Genomic DNA, 14565 nt, shown 5'->3' on the forward strand with positions numbered 1-14565 from the left:
ACCGCGTCGGGCACCATTTTGAAGGCAAAAGGGCATGTTGTCAGCATTCACCCGGTTACCATGGTAACCGCGTCGGGCGCCATTTTGGTGACTCGAATACTCGATCTGCATAGGCAACACGCACGCGCGTGATTGCCTGCATGTCAGTTAGCCGTTTCTGAGGAAAAAGATCGGCTGTTAGACAGAGACTTATTCAACTATTCTCCAAGCGTGAGTTTTAAGATAAAACAAGTTTTAAGATAAAACAACATGGCAGAACCTATAATGCCTATAACAGAGGGATCATCATCCTCTAAGCCTGATATCCCCAAGGGGAAAATTCCTTCAGACAAAGGAAAGGCAAAGCCATCACAAATGGCTTCATTGAAGGAGGCAGAAAAAAAGATTAGAGCCTTAGAAAAACAATTAGAGGCACAGAAACAGCTTTTGCCTCCAGCCTCAATTGCAGGATCATTTCTTTCACCAGCCTCCCCCATGAACAGTGAAGGGGTAGCAGGCTCAGCTAATGAGAAAGGTTGGTCCCCAGAGAGAGCTGTTAGATCAACACCTGTGACAAGGTCAGAGCCACAGGATATTCTAAAACAGGCACAAACATGGCCCAATTACTCTTCTAATATACAGATGGGACAACTACCACAATATGGACATTCACCAGCAGCTACATTTACCCCTGCAGCTGCTGGTTTGCGTGGAACCCAAGATACATGGCAAAGTATGCCTCCAGCACTTCAAGATTTAATAACTAGTGCATATTCGCAAGGCATAATGGAGGGGACACAGCAATATTCCACACAGCAGTATGCCCCACAGCAATATATTCCACCACAATATGGGTCTCAAGTAGCCACTAATAAAAGGTCTAGAGACCTGTGGTCACTTCCATCTCCTCATTCAAGGCCAGTCTTTAGAAGAGGACAGACCTTATAGAGAGGAGGACAGTGAGGCAGAGAACTCTGAATAAGAATTCTCCATGAGATTAAGAAAGAAAATTCTACAAATTTTATAACTTAAGGAAATAAAAATGACAATTCCAGTGAACAATTGGAATAATGACCTTTTACTGGATTACAAGAGAATGCTTAAAATATTGGAGAACTTTGTTTGAAGGAATTACAGAGAAAGACTTTCATTTAAAAACAAATACAAAGTTTATTTGTAAAATGGGACAATTTTTTATTCTAGGTGTTTTGGGGATTTACTTATATCTTGATATACTGATTTTGTTTACATGGTGTTAATTTTTTACTTGTTTGTATCCATCGTCAGAACGATGAAGACACTGAGGAAATTCCTGGGGCTGCGACGGAACACCACGGAGAGAGATGCCAGGTGAGAAGGAGCAGGCCTGGCCTTGATTCCTGCCTGGTCTTCATGCAAACACCAGCTCTCCTCTTCATCTCTCTTTGGTTCCTTGGGCCACCCACTCTCCCTTCAACAGGTTTCTGAGGATGGGATTTCCCCCAGTGAGGCCCATCACCGGTCCAAAACATGTCCACGTGGCAGACTCTGTGGATGTCATAGGGCGCTGGGTAGCAGAAACATCTGCTCATGAGGTTTCACTCAACGCTTCTTCACTTTGTGGGAAGGGGACTTTATGATCTCTTGATGGCATGAGGCGCTAAACTGGATTGTGGCTTTAAAAGAACCCTTTAAAGCAGGGTTAGGTAAAGTTGGCTCTTCTATGACACGTGGACTTCAACTCCCAGAATTCCTGAAATAGCTTGATTGACTCAGGAATTCTGGGAGTTGAAGTCCACAAGTCATAGAAGAGCCAACTTTGCCTACCCCTGCCTTAAAGAATAAATACCATCCCATGTTTGGAAGCTTATAATGTGTAAAATGTTCAATTTGCTTATAATCCATAAATGGAATAGGTTTTTGGAAATAATTTAGTTTCTTTTCCCACTTATACCAGGCACATTGTAACTAGGACACACTGTACAGTGTGACTAACAACAGTTCATTTAGTGACCATTCAAAGTTACTTCAGTGAAAAACTGACATATGACCATTTTTCACACTTAGAACCATTGCAGCATCCCCGTGGTCACGTGATCAGAATTCAGACGCTTGGCAACTGACTCTTATTTATGTTGATTGCAGTGTCCTGAAATCCTTAGATCACCTTTTGAGACCTGACAACTAAAGTCAGTGGGGGAAAACACATTCACTGAACAACTGTGTTGCTAACTAAAACTGCAGTTGTCCCCTTAACTGTGGCAAGAAAGGTCATAAAATGGAGCAAAATGTACTTAACAAATGTCTCATTTAGCAAAATAAATTTTGTGCTCAGTTGTGGTGGTAAGTCGAAGATTACCTATAACTAGAACCATATTATGCTTAATACTTCAAATGCCCTTTTTATACTATTTGTCTAACACAATGACATCCTTCCTATTAACTCTACTGTTCAAGTATCTTTTTTCATATATAGAAACATAGAAGACTGACGGCAGAAAAAGACCTGATGGTCCATCTAGCCTGCCCTTATACTATTTTCTGTATTTTATCTTAGGATGGATATATGTTTATCCCAGGCATGTTTAAATTCAGTTACTGTGCATTTACCAACCACGTCTGCTGGAAGTTTGTTCCAAGCATCTACTACTCTTTCAGTAAAATAATATTTTCTCACGTTGCTTCTGATCTTTCCCCAACTAACTTCAGATTGTGCCCCCTTGCCCTTGTGTTCACTTTCCTATTAAAAACACTTCCCTTCTGAAATTTATTTAACCCTTTAACATATTTAAAAGTTTTGATTATGTCCCCTTTTCCCTTCTGTCCTCAAGACTATACAAATTGAGTTTTTTAAATCTTAGCTGATAAGTTTTATGCTTAAGACCTTCCACCATTTTTGTAGCCCGTCTTTGGACCTATTCAATTTTATTAATATCTTTTTGTAGGTGAGGTCTCCAGAATTGAACAAAATTGATAAAAGCGAAGGAGGTCTGAATATTTTCTGAAAGTACATATATAAAAAGCTACTCATATCTTAGGAATATATACTGTCTACTCAAGGTATATGAGGACAGCATGGAACTGCAGAATTAGGCAAAAATAAATTGTACTAGATTTTAGACGTATGCCAATAGTTAATCCACCTCTATATTTTTAATGCTTTGTAAAACGAACAAATTTGAATAGAAAATTAACAGATAAACACCATTGCGCTGTAAATAAAGAACTTTATTCTTTATATACTAAGTTCACTTATCACGCTGGGAATTTTTTATTAGATAATATGCAAAATGCACCTTTACTGTAAAACAATGTTTATCTATATACAGTGTCATTTTAAGTCAAACATATATTAGAAAGGTTTGTGCAAATCAACTAACAAATTATAATAATTACAAATATTTGTTCAACATTTTATTATAGGACAGAAATATATTGCAGAAGCAAGGTATGTATGCAAAATTCCCTTAAATATTGGTGTTTCTTTGTATTATGTGGCCAAAATAAATTTCACCGTTTCTGAAACTAACGACACATTTAATACTAGTTATCATAAAAATGAAATGAAAGAATACTAATCCTGTACCTTATTCTGTTGTGGATTATGGAACGTTCAATGATGTATATGTAAAGGAAAAGTAAAAGCTCTGGTTTTGGGACAAAAATGGTATCGAAAGGGGCTTTTGCTTCTGTGTAGTAATTAAATTTATAGATAGAGTAATAGAGCTTTCACCTTTATTTATATGATTCCCTGTATATTAAACCATCAAGACATATTACTTTCTTATATGTTTCCTGACATCTTATGACCAAAGCACAGGGTTTTATTTTCTAATATGTTTTTCCCAATCTATGATTCATTATATAAAAACAAAATAACAACATTTATTATATAAATAAGTATAAGATGATACTCATGTCCTTGTCTGTCCACACCCAATTTTAATATTAAAGATTGCTTCTTGGCATGATAGGTGGCCTTCGTCAGTCTTTGTATTCCAAATTCATGGACTCAGTGTATTTTTCGGTGTATATACTCTGAATGTAGCTTTTCCCCCCAGCCCTAACTAGCTCTTACCTTGTAATCTCTTTCATAGTTTCTCTCTGTGAAAAATGTTTTCCAAGCCGTAAGTCTTTGCAGGGCTTTTTCATTGCTCTAACGATGTTCCCAGCTGTTACCTGCTTGCAAGCTCTTTTATAGTTACTCTCTGCCAAGAATGTTTTCCAAACCGTATCTTTAGGGGGGTGAGGGATTTCATTGCTTTACTTGCCCCAGATGTTACTTTCCATCCCTAACCAGGTGCTATTAATATTCGTAAGTCTTTCATTGTTATTCTATTAGAAGAATGTTTTCCAAACCCTTAATCTTTGCAGGTTTTTTCCCCATTGATCTAACTTGCCCCAAATGTTTCTTTCCATCCCTAACCAGGTGCTAATGATATTCCCAGCTCTTACCCGCTTGCAAGCTCTTTCATTGTTAACTCTGCCAAGAATGTTTTCCAAACCCTGTCTTTGTAGGGGTTTTTTTTCATTTTACTTGCTCCAAATGTTTCTTTCCATCCCTAACCAGGTGCTAATGATTTTCCCAGCTCTTACCAGCTTGCAAGCTCCTTCATTGGTAACTGTCTGCAAAGAAGAATGTTTTCCAAGCCCTAAGTCTTTGCAAGGTTTTCTCTATTGCTTTATTTGTTCCGACTATTTCTTTCCGGGTGCTAATGATATTCCCAGCTCTTACTGGCTTGCAAGCTGTTTCATTGTTATTCTGTCAGAATAAAAGTTTTTTTAAGCTCTTAACCACGGGATAAAATAATGTGCTGAAGGTGATCAGACTAAGGACGCTAGCCAGATGAATACCTGGTAAGGAAATTCTTTTCCCTATTTTTCTCCCCCAAAACTAAGGTGCGTCTTATACTCCAGTATGTCATACTCTGAAAAATACAGTTATTCTTAGGCTCCTCAGCAATGTGGAATTTGCGAGAAGTGTGATAGTGGAAGTTTGTACACCTAAAGTGTATTCAAATTAGGAAAGACTCTGATGAAGTGTTACCTTCTCAGAAATTATAGAAACTATTAGAACCAAATAATTGTTTTTAATCATACGCACCTATTCTTGAGCTAACAGATACCTCTTGGAGCTTTATTCATAAACATGTTCCTGAAGAGAACCTGTTAGTTACTTGTCCTAACACTACCCTGTTTAAATTTGGCAGATTCTAGCCTCCAGATTAAATTTTATGAGTTTCCACTGGAGCTGTTTCTTTTACTTTTCCGTGCAACACAACTAAATAAATTCTTCTAGCAGCAACAGAACAGAAGTGTGAAATTGACATCTTGTAAGGTTTTTAGCATAGTAATAGTAATACTCAATTAGATTGAGTTCTTGTGCTTCTAAAAGAAGTACACTGTAGATATCAATTCGATACCAGACTAGAATTGATAATTAACATTACAAATTCAAAATTTAAATAACTTAGGTGCAGTGGTACTTGAGAGAAAATTTCCTCTCACAAAGACCTGCCTGGCATGTACACCGTCATTGCTCCTGCTTCATTGTGTCACTATTGTGGGGATTAATTTGAAATCAGTTTTGAAAAAACTTTTTTTGTGTTCTGATTGAAACAAATGCTTTGCTTTTTGTTCTAGTTTCACAAAAGATAGCAGGGAGAGCAGATTATTCAAACTCCATCAATACGCATTCTACAGGAAAAGAGATTAAAATATTAAAAATAATTCCTCTAGTAAACAATGTAAACAGCAGTTAAGCCCATATTTTGCACTCTAGCAAAACCTATGCAAGCAGCCACAGAGCTGAGCCCAAAGAAGAAATTGGCAACAGATTGTTCAATAGCAAATGCATCCTTATTCACTTTCATACTAATAAGCACCCAAGCATATGATGTAGATTACATAAAATTGTAATTTAAATATTGTGGTATAAAACTGCTCTAACACCAATAATTCCAAAATTGTTTCCATTCTCTAAATATGTGCTTTTACTTGCTCTTCTGCACTCCAGCTCTAATTCCATTGAATAGGATGAACTCCCTTTATTTCTTTATCAGTTCTTTGTAAGTTTGGAAAACATGCTTGGGTGTCTGGATGGCCCCTGGAGTGGGCTGAAAGGCAAAAGAAAGCAGTATGCTCTCTCCCGTATTTGGGTATACCACACGACACAACAGAAAAACATACATATCCTCTATCATGCAACAATATGGACAAACACCCCCCCACTTTTTCGGACCCTTATTTGAAACCTGGCCTCACCCTTCCATTTCCTAACAAACATTCCTGTTTTTTAATATTTTTGAACACAGTTTTATAACATCTTGTATTCTTTATTTTTTTAAAAAAATGCTACTTATTGAAAAAAGAATCACTTTTACTACACTTGTATCAAGGGTGCAGTGTAGAAATCACAGACTGCCCGCAAACAGTTGGGGAGATTTTTTTCAATCCTTATATGAAGAGACACCAAAATTAAAACACTGTATTCCCAAAGAAGAGAATCTGCTCTTTCTAATGATGCTAAATGGAAGAGGATTGAAGCTTTCCCACAGGATCAAATAGGGCATCAAAGATAGCCATAATTTGGCCAAAACTCTTAAGTACCAACTTTGAACTCTTATATTTTTTCAACAACTTGAAGGAAAGTGCTGCAAATTGGAAGTCCTCATTGCAGCTGTCTACTTAGTACACCTGCCAAAAATCAACCTGAAAGGCCAAGTAGCTTTGAAACTACAACAGCCTGAAGATTGCTGTAAATGCATTTTTCAGGATTTTTTTTCAAAGTTTGAGCCTGGACCATGGAAAAAGTAAGAGGACTAGATACATGGGGTTTTGCCAGTTTATAAAGCCTTAGAAGGTGTGCAGGTTCTTCAAATATCTTCACCATACTACTGAAACTGCCGCGTTTACAGCTTCTAGAAGTTTGCGCAAAATGTCATTTTTGCCAACACAGCATTTTGCAAACTTTATTTGAGGTCTCGTAGAACTCCCAATTTTTAGACTTTTGAATTAAACTTTTGCACAGCATAGTTTTATATCATAAAGAAACTATGTGCCAAATTTCATCAAAATCTGAGATGGTAAGGAGGGGACCACTGGTCCACTTGACACGGAATGACCCATTTTTAAAGTAATAACAGGACATTACTATTTTCAATTGCTATATATAATAAAGACTGAATTTTATTCTTTCTGTTAGGAGAAACCTTCAAAAGGGGAAGAAGAACAGGTTAAAAAAAATATTATTTTTGTGAAACCTGTGAATATCACACCAAAAGGTATGTTATATTAACTATATAAAAGGTATGTTATATTAACTACTCTGCATCACATGCAAATTAGCAAATTAGCAATAATAAAGTTACTTCACAATTTATGCATTATAGTTGCAGTAGTCGAACCTTGAGTTGATGAGGGCATGAGCAACTGTGAGCAATGACTCCCTGTCCAAATAGGGCCGCAACTGGTGCACCAGGGCAAATGCCCTCCTCGCCAGAGCCAAAAGATGATGTTCCAATGTTAGCTGTGGATCAAGGAGGACGCCCAAGTTGCCGACCCTTTCCGAGGGGGGCAATAATCCCCCCCCCCCAGTGTAATGGATGGACAGATGGAATTATCCTTGGGAGGCAAAACCCACAGCCACTCCATCTTGTCAGGGTTGAGTTTGAGCTTGTTGACACCCATCCAGACCCCAACAGCCTCCAGGCATTGGCACATCACTTCCACTGCTTCGCTGACTGGACATGGGGTGGAAAGGTATAACTGGGTATCATAAGCATACTGATGATACGTCACCCCATGCCCTTGGATGATCTCGCCCAGCGGTTTCATGTAGATATTAAATAGCAGGGGGGAGAGGACTGACCCCTGAGGCACCCCACAAGGGACAGACCTAGGGGTCAACCTCTGACCCCCCCACTAACACTGACTGCGACCGATCTGAGAGGTAGGAAGAGAACCACTGAAGAACAGTGTCTCCCACTCCTAACCCCTCCAGCCAGTGCAGAAGGTTACCATGGTCGATGGTATTGGAGCCGGGAAGGACCCCCTCCCCAAAGAAGCGTTGACAATCTCCTGGACCCAGCTCCGTGTCACCTCTCGGCTGGCCGAAACCAACCTCTCGGCTGGCCGAAACCAAGAGGGACACGGATCCAGTAAGCAGGTGGCCAAACTCACAGCTCCAATGACCTTGTCTACTTCACCAGGTGTCAACAAGTCAAACTCCTCCCAGACCGGTGGACAAGGACGGGCCCCAGTCATCTCGACTGACTCGTTGTCAGCCGACACTGCTATCCAATTGGAGTCGAGGTCCGCACGGATCGAAGCGACTTTATCAGAGAAAAATGAGTTAAACTCCTCGGCACTGCTCTGCAAGGGCTCCCCAACTCCCCCCTGATTCAGAAGGGAGTGGGTCACCCTAAATAGAGCGGCCGGGCAGGCAATTAAGTAAGCCTGATATGCGCATCTTGCCGCCTTGAGCGCCACTTTGTAAGTCTTAATGTGGGGTCTTACAAGTGTTCAGTCGGATTCGGATTTACTCTTCCTCCATCGCTTCTCTAGACGTCTCTTCTGGAGTTTCAACTCCCAGAGCTCCTCGGTAAACCAAGGAGCTCTTCGAGGTCTAGTGCCACAGAGAGGTCGCAGCAGCACAATTCGGTCAAGAGCCTCCATCGCAGCCCTATTCCAGGCAACGGCAAGAGACTCTGCCGAGCTGTGGACAAGTAAATCTGGTAAAACCCAAGCAGCCTCTGAAAGCCCTCTGGGTCCATCAGGCGTCTGGGGCAGAACCACCTAGTCGGTTCCACCTCCCTGCGGGGGAGGATTGGAGCCAGGAAATCAAGCCACAGTAGAAAATGGTCTGACCATAACAAAGGCAACACTTCTAAGCCCCTTAGTCTCAGACCATTACTCAATTGCTCCAAGAGGAATACATTGACGGGTGCGTGTCCCCCCTCATGAATCGGACCCTGAACCACTTGAGTCAGGTCCATGGCTGTCATGGTGGGCATGAACTCCTGTGCTAATCCAGAGGGACAGCCAAGTGATGGCAGATTGAAGTCCCACAGGACAATGAGTCCGGGGAACTCCACCGCCAACCCGGCCACATTTAGCGTTTGATTTGGAGAACATTAGAGCTCTGAAACCCAGTCAAGTGAGTGATTTGTTGAAGCTTGTGCGAGAGACATTTGTTGCCGGCTTGAGCCGTTAACCCTGACCTTCGATCGTACACCAACATTCCTCTGCAGTCATTGTGGCTCTAAGCCAATTTGTTCAAAAATAGAACTTTGAGCTCCATTATCCTCAGACTGTGTGTGTGTTTGTACACTGCCTTGTTGCGTGGCCAGCCTGACACGCAGAACAGAACAACTCCCACCTCATCAAACACACACAGGCCTGGTTTAGTTTTTCGCTCTTTTTTTTTTTTCCCCTACTACTGCCGCAGCCACAGCCCAGATTCAAGCAGCTTTTGATTTGTTCCATCAAGAGTTACAAACTCTAGCTCAAAAAGACCAAGAATATTCAATTAATTTTGCTTTGGCTTCTTAGCAGTATTTCAATAAAAGTAGTGTGCATAGCTAATGTCAGAATGCAGCTGTGAAAAGTATTTAGTTATTTCAATTTAATAATTGCCCTATAATCTAGTTATAGCTTTCATCTTGCCTTATCATAATGTGAGATAGAAGAATAGGACTAAGGAATAATAAATTGGCAGAACCAATCAAACATAGAGGTGGAGGAATGAAAAGAGTCCAGCAGTAGAGTCTTCGGACAGGGGCGGCATACAAATCTAATAAATAATAATAAAAAAATAATAATACTTTTCAAATTTGAATTGGCACAATTTACTATTTTATTTTATAGTTAAATCAACTTTGAGTGATGACAAAGATGAAGAGAAGTACACAGACTCTCCACGGGATTCAGAAGTAGAATTAGGCAAAAATAAATGGTACTAGATTTTAGACATATGCAAAATATTAATCCACCTCTATATTTTTAATGCTTTGTAAAACTAACAAATTTGAGTAGAAAATTAACAGGTGAATACCATTGAGCTTTCGATAAATAACTTTATTCTTTATATACTAGGTTCCCTTGCCATGCTGGGAATATTTTATTTGATAATATGCAAAATGCGCCTTCACTGTGGAACAATGTTTCTCTATATCCAGTGTCATTTTAAGTCAAACATATCTTGGAAAGGTTTGTGCAAACCAACTAACAAATTATAATAATTACAAATACATTTTATTATAGGACGGCAACCTATAGATGCAAAAGCCATCAAAGAAATTGAAAGTAAAAGCAAGGTATGTATGCAAAGTTCCTTTAAATATTGGTATTTCTTTGTATTATGTGGCCGAAAGAAATTTCAACATTTCTGAAACTAAAAACACATTTAATACTACTTATCATTAAAATGAAATGAAAGAATATTAATCCTGTACCATTAAATTTGTATTCTGTTGTGGATTATGGAACGCTCAATGATGTATATGTAAAGGAAAACTAAAAGCTCTCGGTTTGGAACAAAAATGGCATCGAAAGGGGTTTTTGCTTCTGTGTAGTAATTAAATTTATAGATAGAGTAATAGAGCTTTCACCTTTATTTTATGATTTTCTGTATATTAAACCATGAAGGCATACTACTTTCTTATGTTTCCTGTCATACATACATACATACATACATACATACATACATACATACATACATACTTATTTATTCATTTATTTATTTATTTATTATTTGGATTTGTATGCCGCCCCTCTCCGCAGACTCGGGGCGGCTAACAACAGCAGTAATACTCCAATATGTCATACTCTGAAAAATACAGTTATTCTTAGGCTCCTCAGCAATGTGGAATTTGCGAGAAGTGTGATAGTGGAAGTCTGTACACCTAAAGTGTATTCAAATTAGGAAAGACTCTGATGAAGTGTTACCTTCTCAGAAATTATAGAAACTATTAGAACCAAATAATTGTTTTTAATCATACGCACCTATTCTTGAGCTAACAGATACCTCTTGGAGCTTTATTCATAAACATGTTCCTGAAGAGAACCTGTTAGTTACTTGTCCTAACACTACCCTGTTTAAATTTGGCAGATTCTAGCCTCCAGATTAAATTTTATGAGTTTCCACTGGAGCTGTTTCTTTTACTTTTCCGTGCAACACAACTAAATAAATTCTTCTAGCAGCAACAGAACAGAAGTGTGAAATTGACATCTTGTAAGGTTTTTAGCATAGTAATAGTAATACTCAATTAGATTGAGTTCTTGTGCTGCTAAAAGAAGTACACTGTAGATATCAATTCGATACCAGACTAGAATTGATAATTAACATTACAAATTCAAAATTTAAATAACTTAGGTGCAGTGGTACTTGAGAGAAAATTTCCTCTCACAAAGACCTGCCTGGCATGTACACCGTCATTGCTCCTGCTTCATTGTGTCACTATTGTGGGGATTAATTTGAAATCAGTTTTGAAAAAACTTTTTTTGTGTTCTGATTGAAACAAATGCTTTGCTTTTTGTTCTAGTTTCACAAAAGATAGCAGGGAGAGCAGATTATTCAAACTCCATCAATACGCATTCTACAGGAAAAGAGATTAAAATATTAAAAAGAATTCCTATAGTAAACAATGTAAACAGCAGTTAAGCCCATATTTTGCACTCTAGCAAAACCTATGCAAGCAGCCACAGAGCTGAGCCCAAAGAAGAAATTGGCAACAGATTGTTCAATAGCAAATGCATCCTTATTCACTTTCATACTAATAAGCACCCAAGCATATGATGTAGATTACATAAAATTGTAATTTAAATATTGTGGTATAAAACTGCTCTAACACCAATAATTCCAAAATTGTTTCCATTCTCTAAGTATGTGCTTTTACTTGCTCTTCTGCACTCCAGCTCTAATTCCATTGAATAGGATGAACTCCCTTTATTTCTTTATCAGTTCTTTGTAAGTTTGGAAAACATGCTTGGGTGTCTGGATGGCCCCTGGAGTGGGCTGAAAGGCAAAAGAAAGCAGTATGCTCTCTCCCGTATTTGGGTATGCCACACGACACAACAGAAAAACATACATATCCTCTATCATGCAACAATATTGACAAACACCCCCCCCCACTTTTTCAGATCCTTATTTGAAACCTGGCCTCACCCTTCCATATCCTAACAAACATTCCTGTTTTTTAATATTTTTTAACACAGTCTTATAACATCTTGTGTTCTTTATTTTTTTTAAAAAAAATGCTACTTATTGAAAAAAGAATCACTTTTACTGCACTTGTATCAAGGGTGCAGTGTAGAAATCACAGACTGCCCGCAAACAGTTGGGAAGATTTTTTTCAATCCTTATATGAAGAGACACCAAAATTAAAACACTATATTCCTAAAGAAGAGAATCTGCTCTTTCTAATGATGCTAAATGGAAGAGGATTGAAGCTTTCCCACAGGATCAAACAGGGCATCAAAGATAGCCATAATTTGGCCAAAAGTCTTAAGTACCAACTTTGAACTCTTATATTTTTTCAACAACTTGAAGGAAAGTGCTGCAAATTGGAAGTCCTCATTGCAGCTGTCTACTTAGTACACCTGCCAAAAATCGACCTGAAAGGCCAAGTAGCTTTGAAACTACAACAGCCTGAAGATTGACGTAAATTCATTTTTCAGTATTTTTTTGCAAACTTTGAGCCTGAACCATGGAAAAGGTAAGAGGACTAGGTACATGGGGTTTTGCCAGTTTATAAAGCCTTAGAAGGTGTGCAGGTTCTCCAAATATCTTCACCATACTACTGAAACTGCCGTGTTTACAGCTTCTGGAAGTTTGCCCAAAATGTCATTTTGGCCAATTCATCATTTTGCAACCCTTTACTTGAGGTCTCCTAGAACTCCCAATTTTTAGTCTTTTGAACTAAACTTTTGCACAGCATAGTTTTATATCATAAAGAAACTATGTGCCAAATTTCATCAACATCTGAGATGGTAAGGAGGGGACCACTGGTCCACTTGACACGGAATGTCCCATTTTTAAAGTAATAACAGGACATTACTATTTTCAATTGCTATATATAATAAAGACTGAATTTTATTCTTTCTGTTAGGAGAAACCTTCAAAAGGGGAACAGGATAAAAAAAATATTATTTTTGTGGAACCTGTTTATATCACACCAAAAGGTATGTTATATTAACTATATAAAAGGTATGTTATATTAACTACTCTGCATCACATGCAAATTAGCAAATTAGCAATAATAAAGTTACTTCACAATTTATGCATTATAGTTGCAGTAGTTGAACCTCGAGGTGATGAGGGCATGAGCAACTGTGAGCAATGACTCCCTGTCCAAATAGGGCCGCAACTGGTGCACCAGGGCAAATGCCCTCCTCGCCAGAGCCAAAAGATGATGTTCCAATGTTAGCTGTGGATCAAGGAGGATGCCCAAGTTGCCGACCCTTTCCGAGGGGGGCAATAATTCCCCCCCCCCAGTGTAATGGATGGACAGATGGAATTATCCTTTGGAGGCAAAACCCACAGCCACTCCATCTTGTCAGGGTTGAGTTTGAGCTTGTTGACACCCATCCAGACCCCAACATCCTCCAGGCACCGGCACATCACTTGCACTGCTTCGCTGACTGGACATGGGGTGGAAAGGTATAACTGGGTATCATAAGCATACTGATGATACGTCACCCCATGCCCTTGGATGATCTCACCCAGCGGTTTCATATAGATATTAAATAGCAGGGGGGAGAGGACTGACCCCTGAGGCACCCCACAAGGGACAGACCTAGGGGTTGACATCTGACCCCCCACTAACACCGACTGCGAACAATCTGAGAGGTAGGAGGAGAACCACTGAAGAACAGTGTCTCCCACTCCTAACCCCTCCAGCCAGTGCAGAAGGCTACCATGGTCAATGGTATTGGAGCCGGGAAGGACCCCCTCCCCAAAGAAGCTGCGTGTCACCTCTCGGCTGGCCGAAACCAACCTCTCGGCTGGCCGAAACCAAGAGGGACACGGATCCAGTAAGCAGGTGGCCAAACTCACAGCTCCAATGACCTTGTCTACTTCACCAGGTGTCAACAAGTCAAACTCCTCCCAGACCGGTGGACAAGGATGGGCCCCAGTCATCTCGACTGACTCATTGTCAGCCGACACTGCTATCCAATTGGAGTCGAGGTCCGCACGGATCCAAGCGACTTTATCAGAGAAAAATGAGTTAAACTCCTCGGCACTGCTCTGCAAGGGCTCCCCAACTCCCCCCTGATTCAGAAGGGAGTGGGTCACCCTAAATAGAACGGCCGGGCAGGATTCCGCTGATGCAATCAAGTAAGCCTGATACGCGCATCTTGCCGCGGCATACAAATCTAATAAATAATAATAAAATAATAATAATACTTTTCAAATTTGAATTGGCACAATTTACTATTTTATTTTATAGTTAAATCAACTTTGAGTGATGACAAAGATGAAGAGAAGTACACAGACTCTCCACGGGATTCAGAAGTAGAGTTAGGCAAAAATAAATGGTACTAGATTTTAGACATATGCAAAATATTAATCCACCTCTATATTTTTAATGCTTTGTAAAACTAACA

The 14565-nt window shown here is 39.4% G+C and overlaps 1 protein-coding gene across 1 annotated transcript in view; it reads left to right on the forward strand.

Moving 5' to 3' along the window:
• The window catches only part of LOC139168964 (uncharacterized), a 39794-nt gene that overhangs the window by 9480 nt on the left and 15749 nt on the right, over window positions 1-14565 (forward strand). Inside the window, exons 2-6 of the mRNA XM_070754748.1 lie at window positions 1267-1329; window positions 3382-3406; window positions 7163-7241; window positions 10222-10274; window positions 13068-13140. Of these exons, the coding sequence (XP_070610849.1) occupies window positions 1271-1329; window positions 3382-3406; window positions 7163-7241; window positions 10222-10274; window positions 13068-13140 (289 nt within the window). The 5' untranslated portion in view covers window positions 1267-1270. The remainder of the gene's footprint in view (window positions 1-1266; window positions 1330-3381; window positions 3407-7162; window positions 7242-10221; window positions 10275-13067; window positions 13141-14565) is intronic.

This window comes from Erythrolamprus reginae, chromosome 6 (genome assembly GCF_031021105.1).
Source record: "Erythrolamprus reginae isolate rEryReg1 chromosome 6, rEryReg1.hap1, whole genome shotgun sequence".
NCBI classification, from domain to species: Eukaryota; Metazoa; Chordata; class Lepidosauria; order Squamata; family Dipsadidae; genus Erythrolamprus; species Erythrolamprus reginae.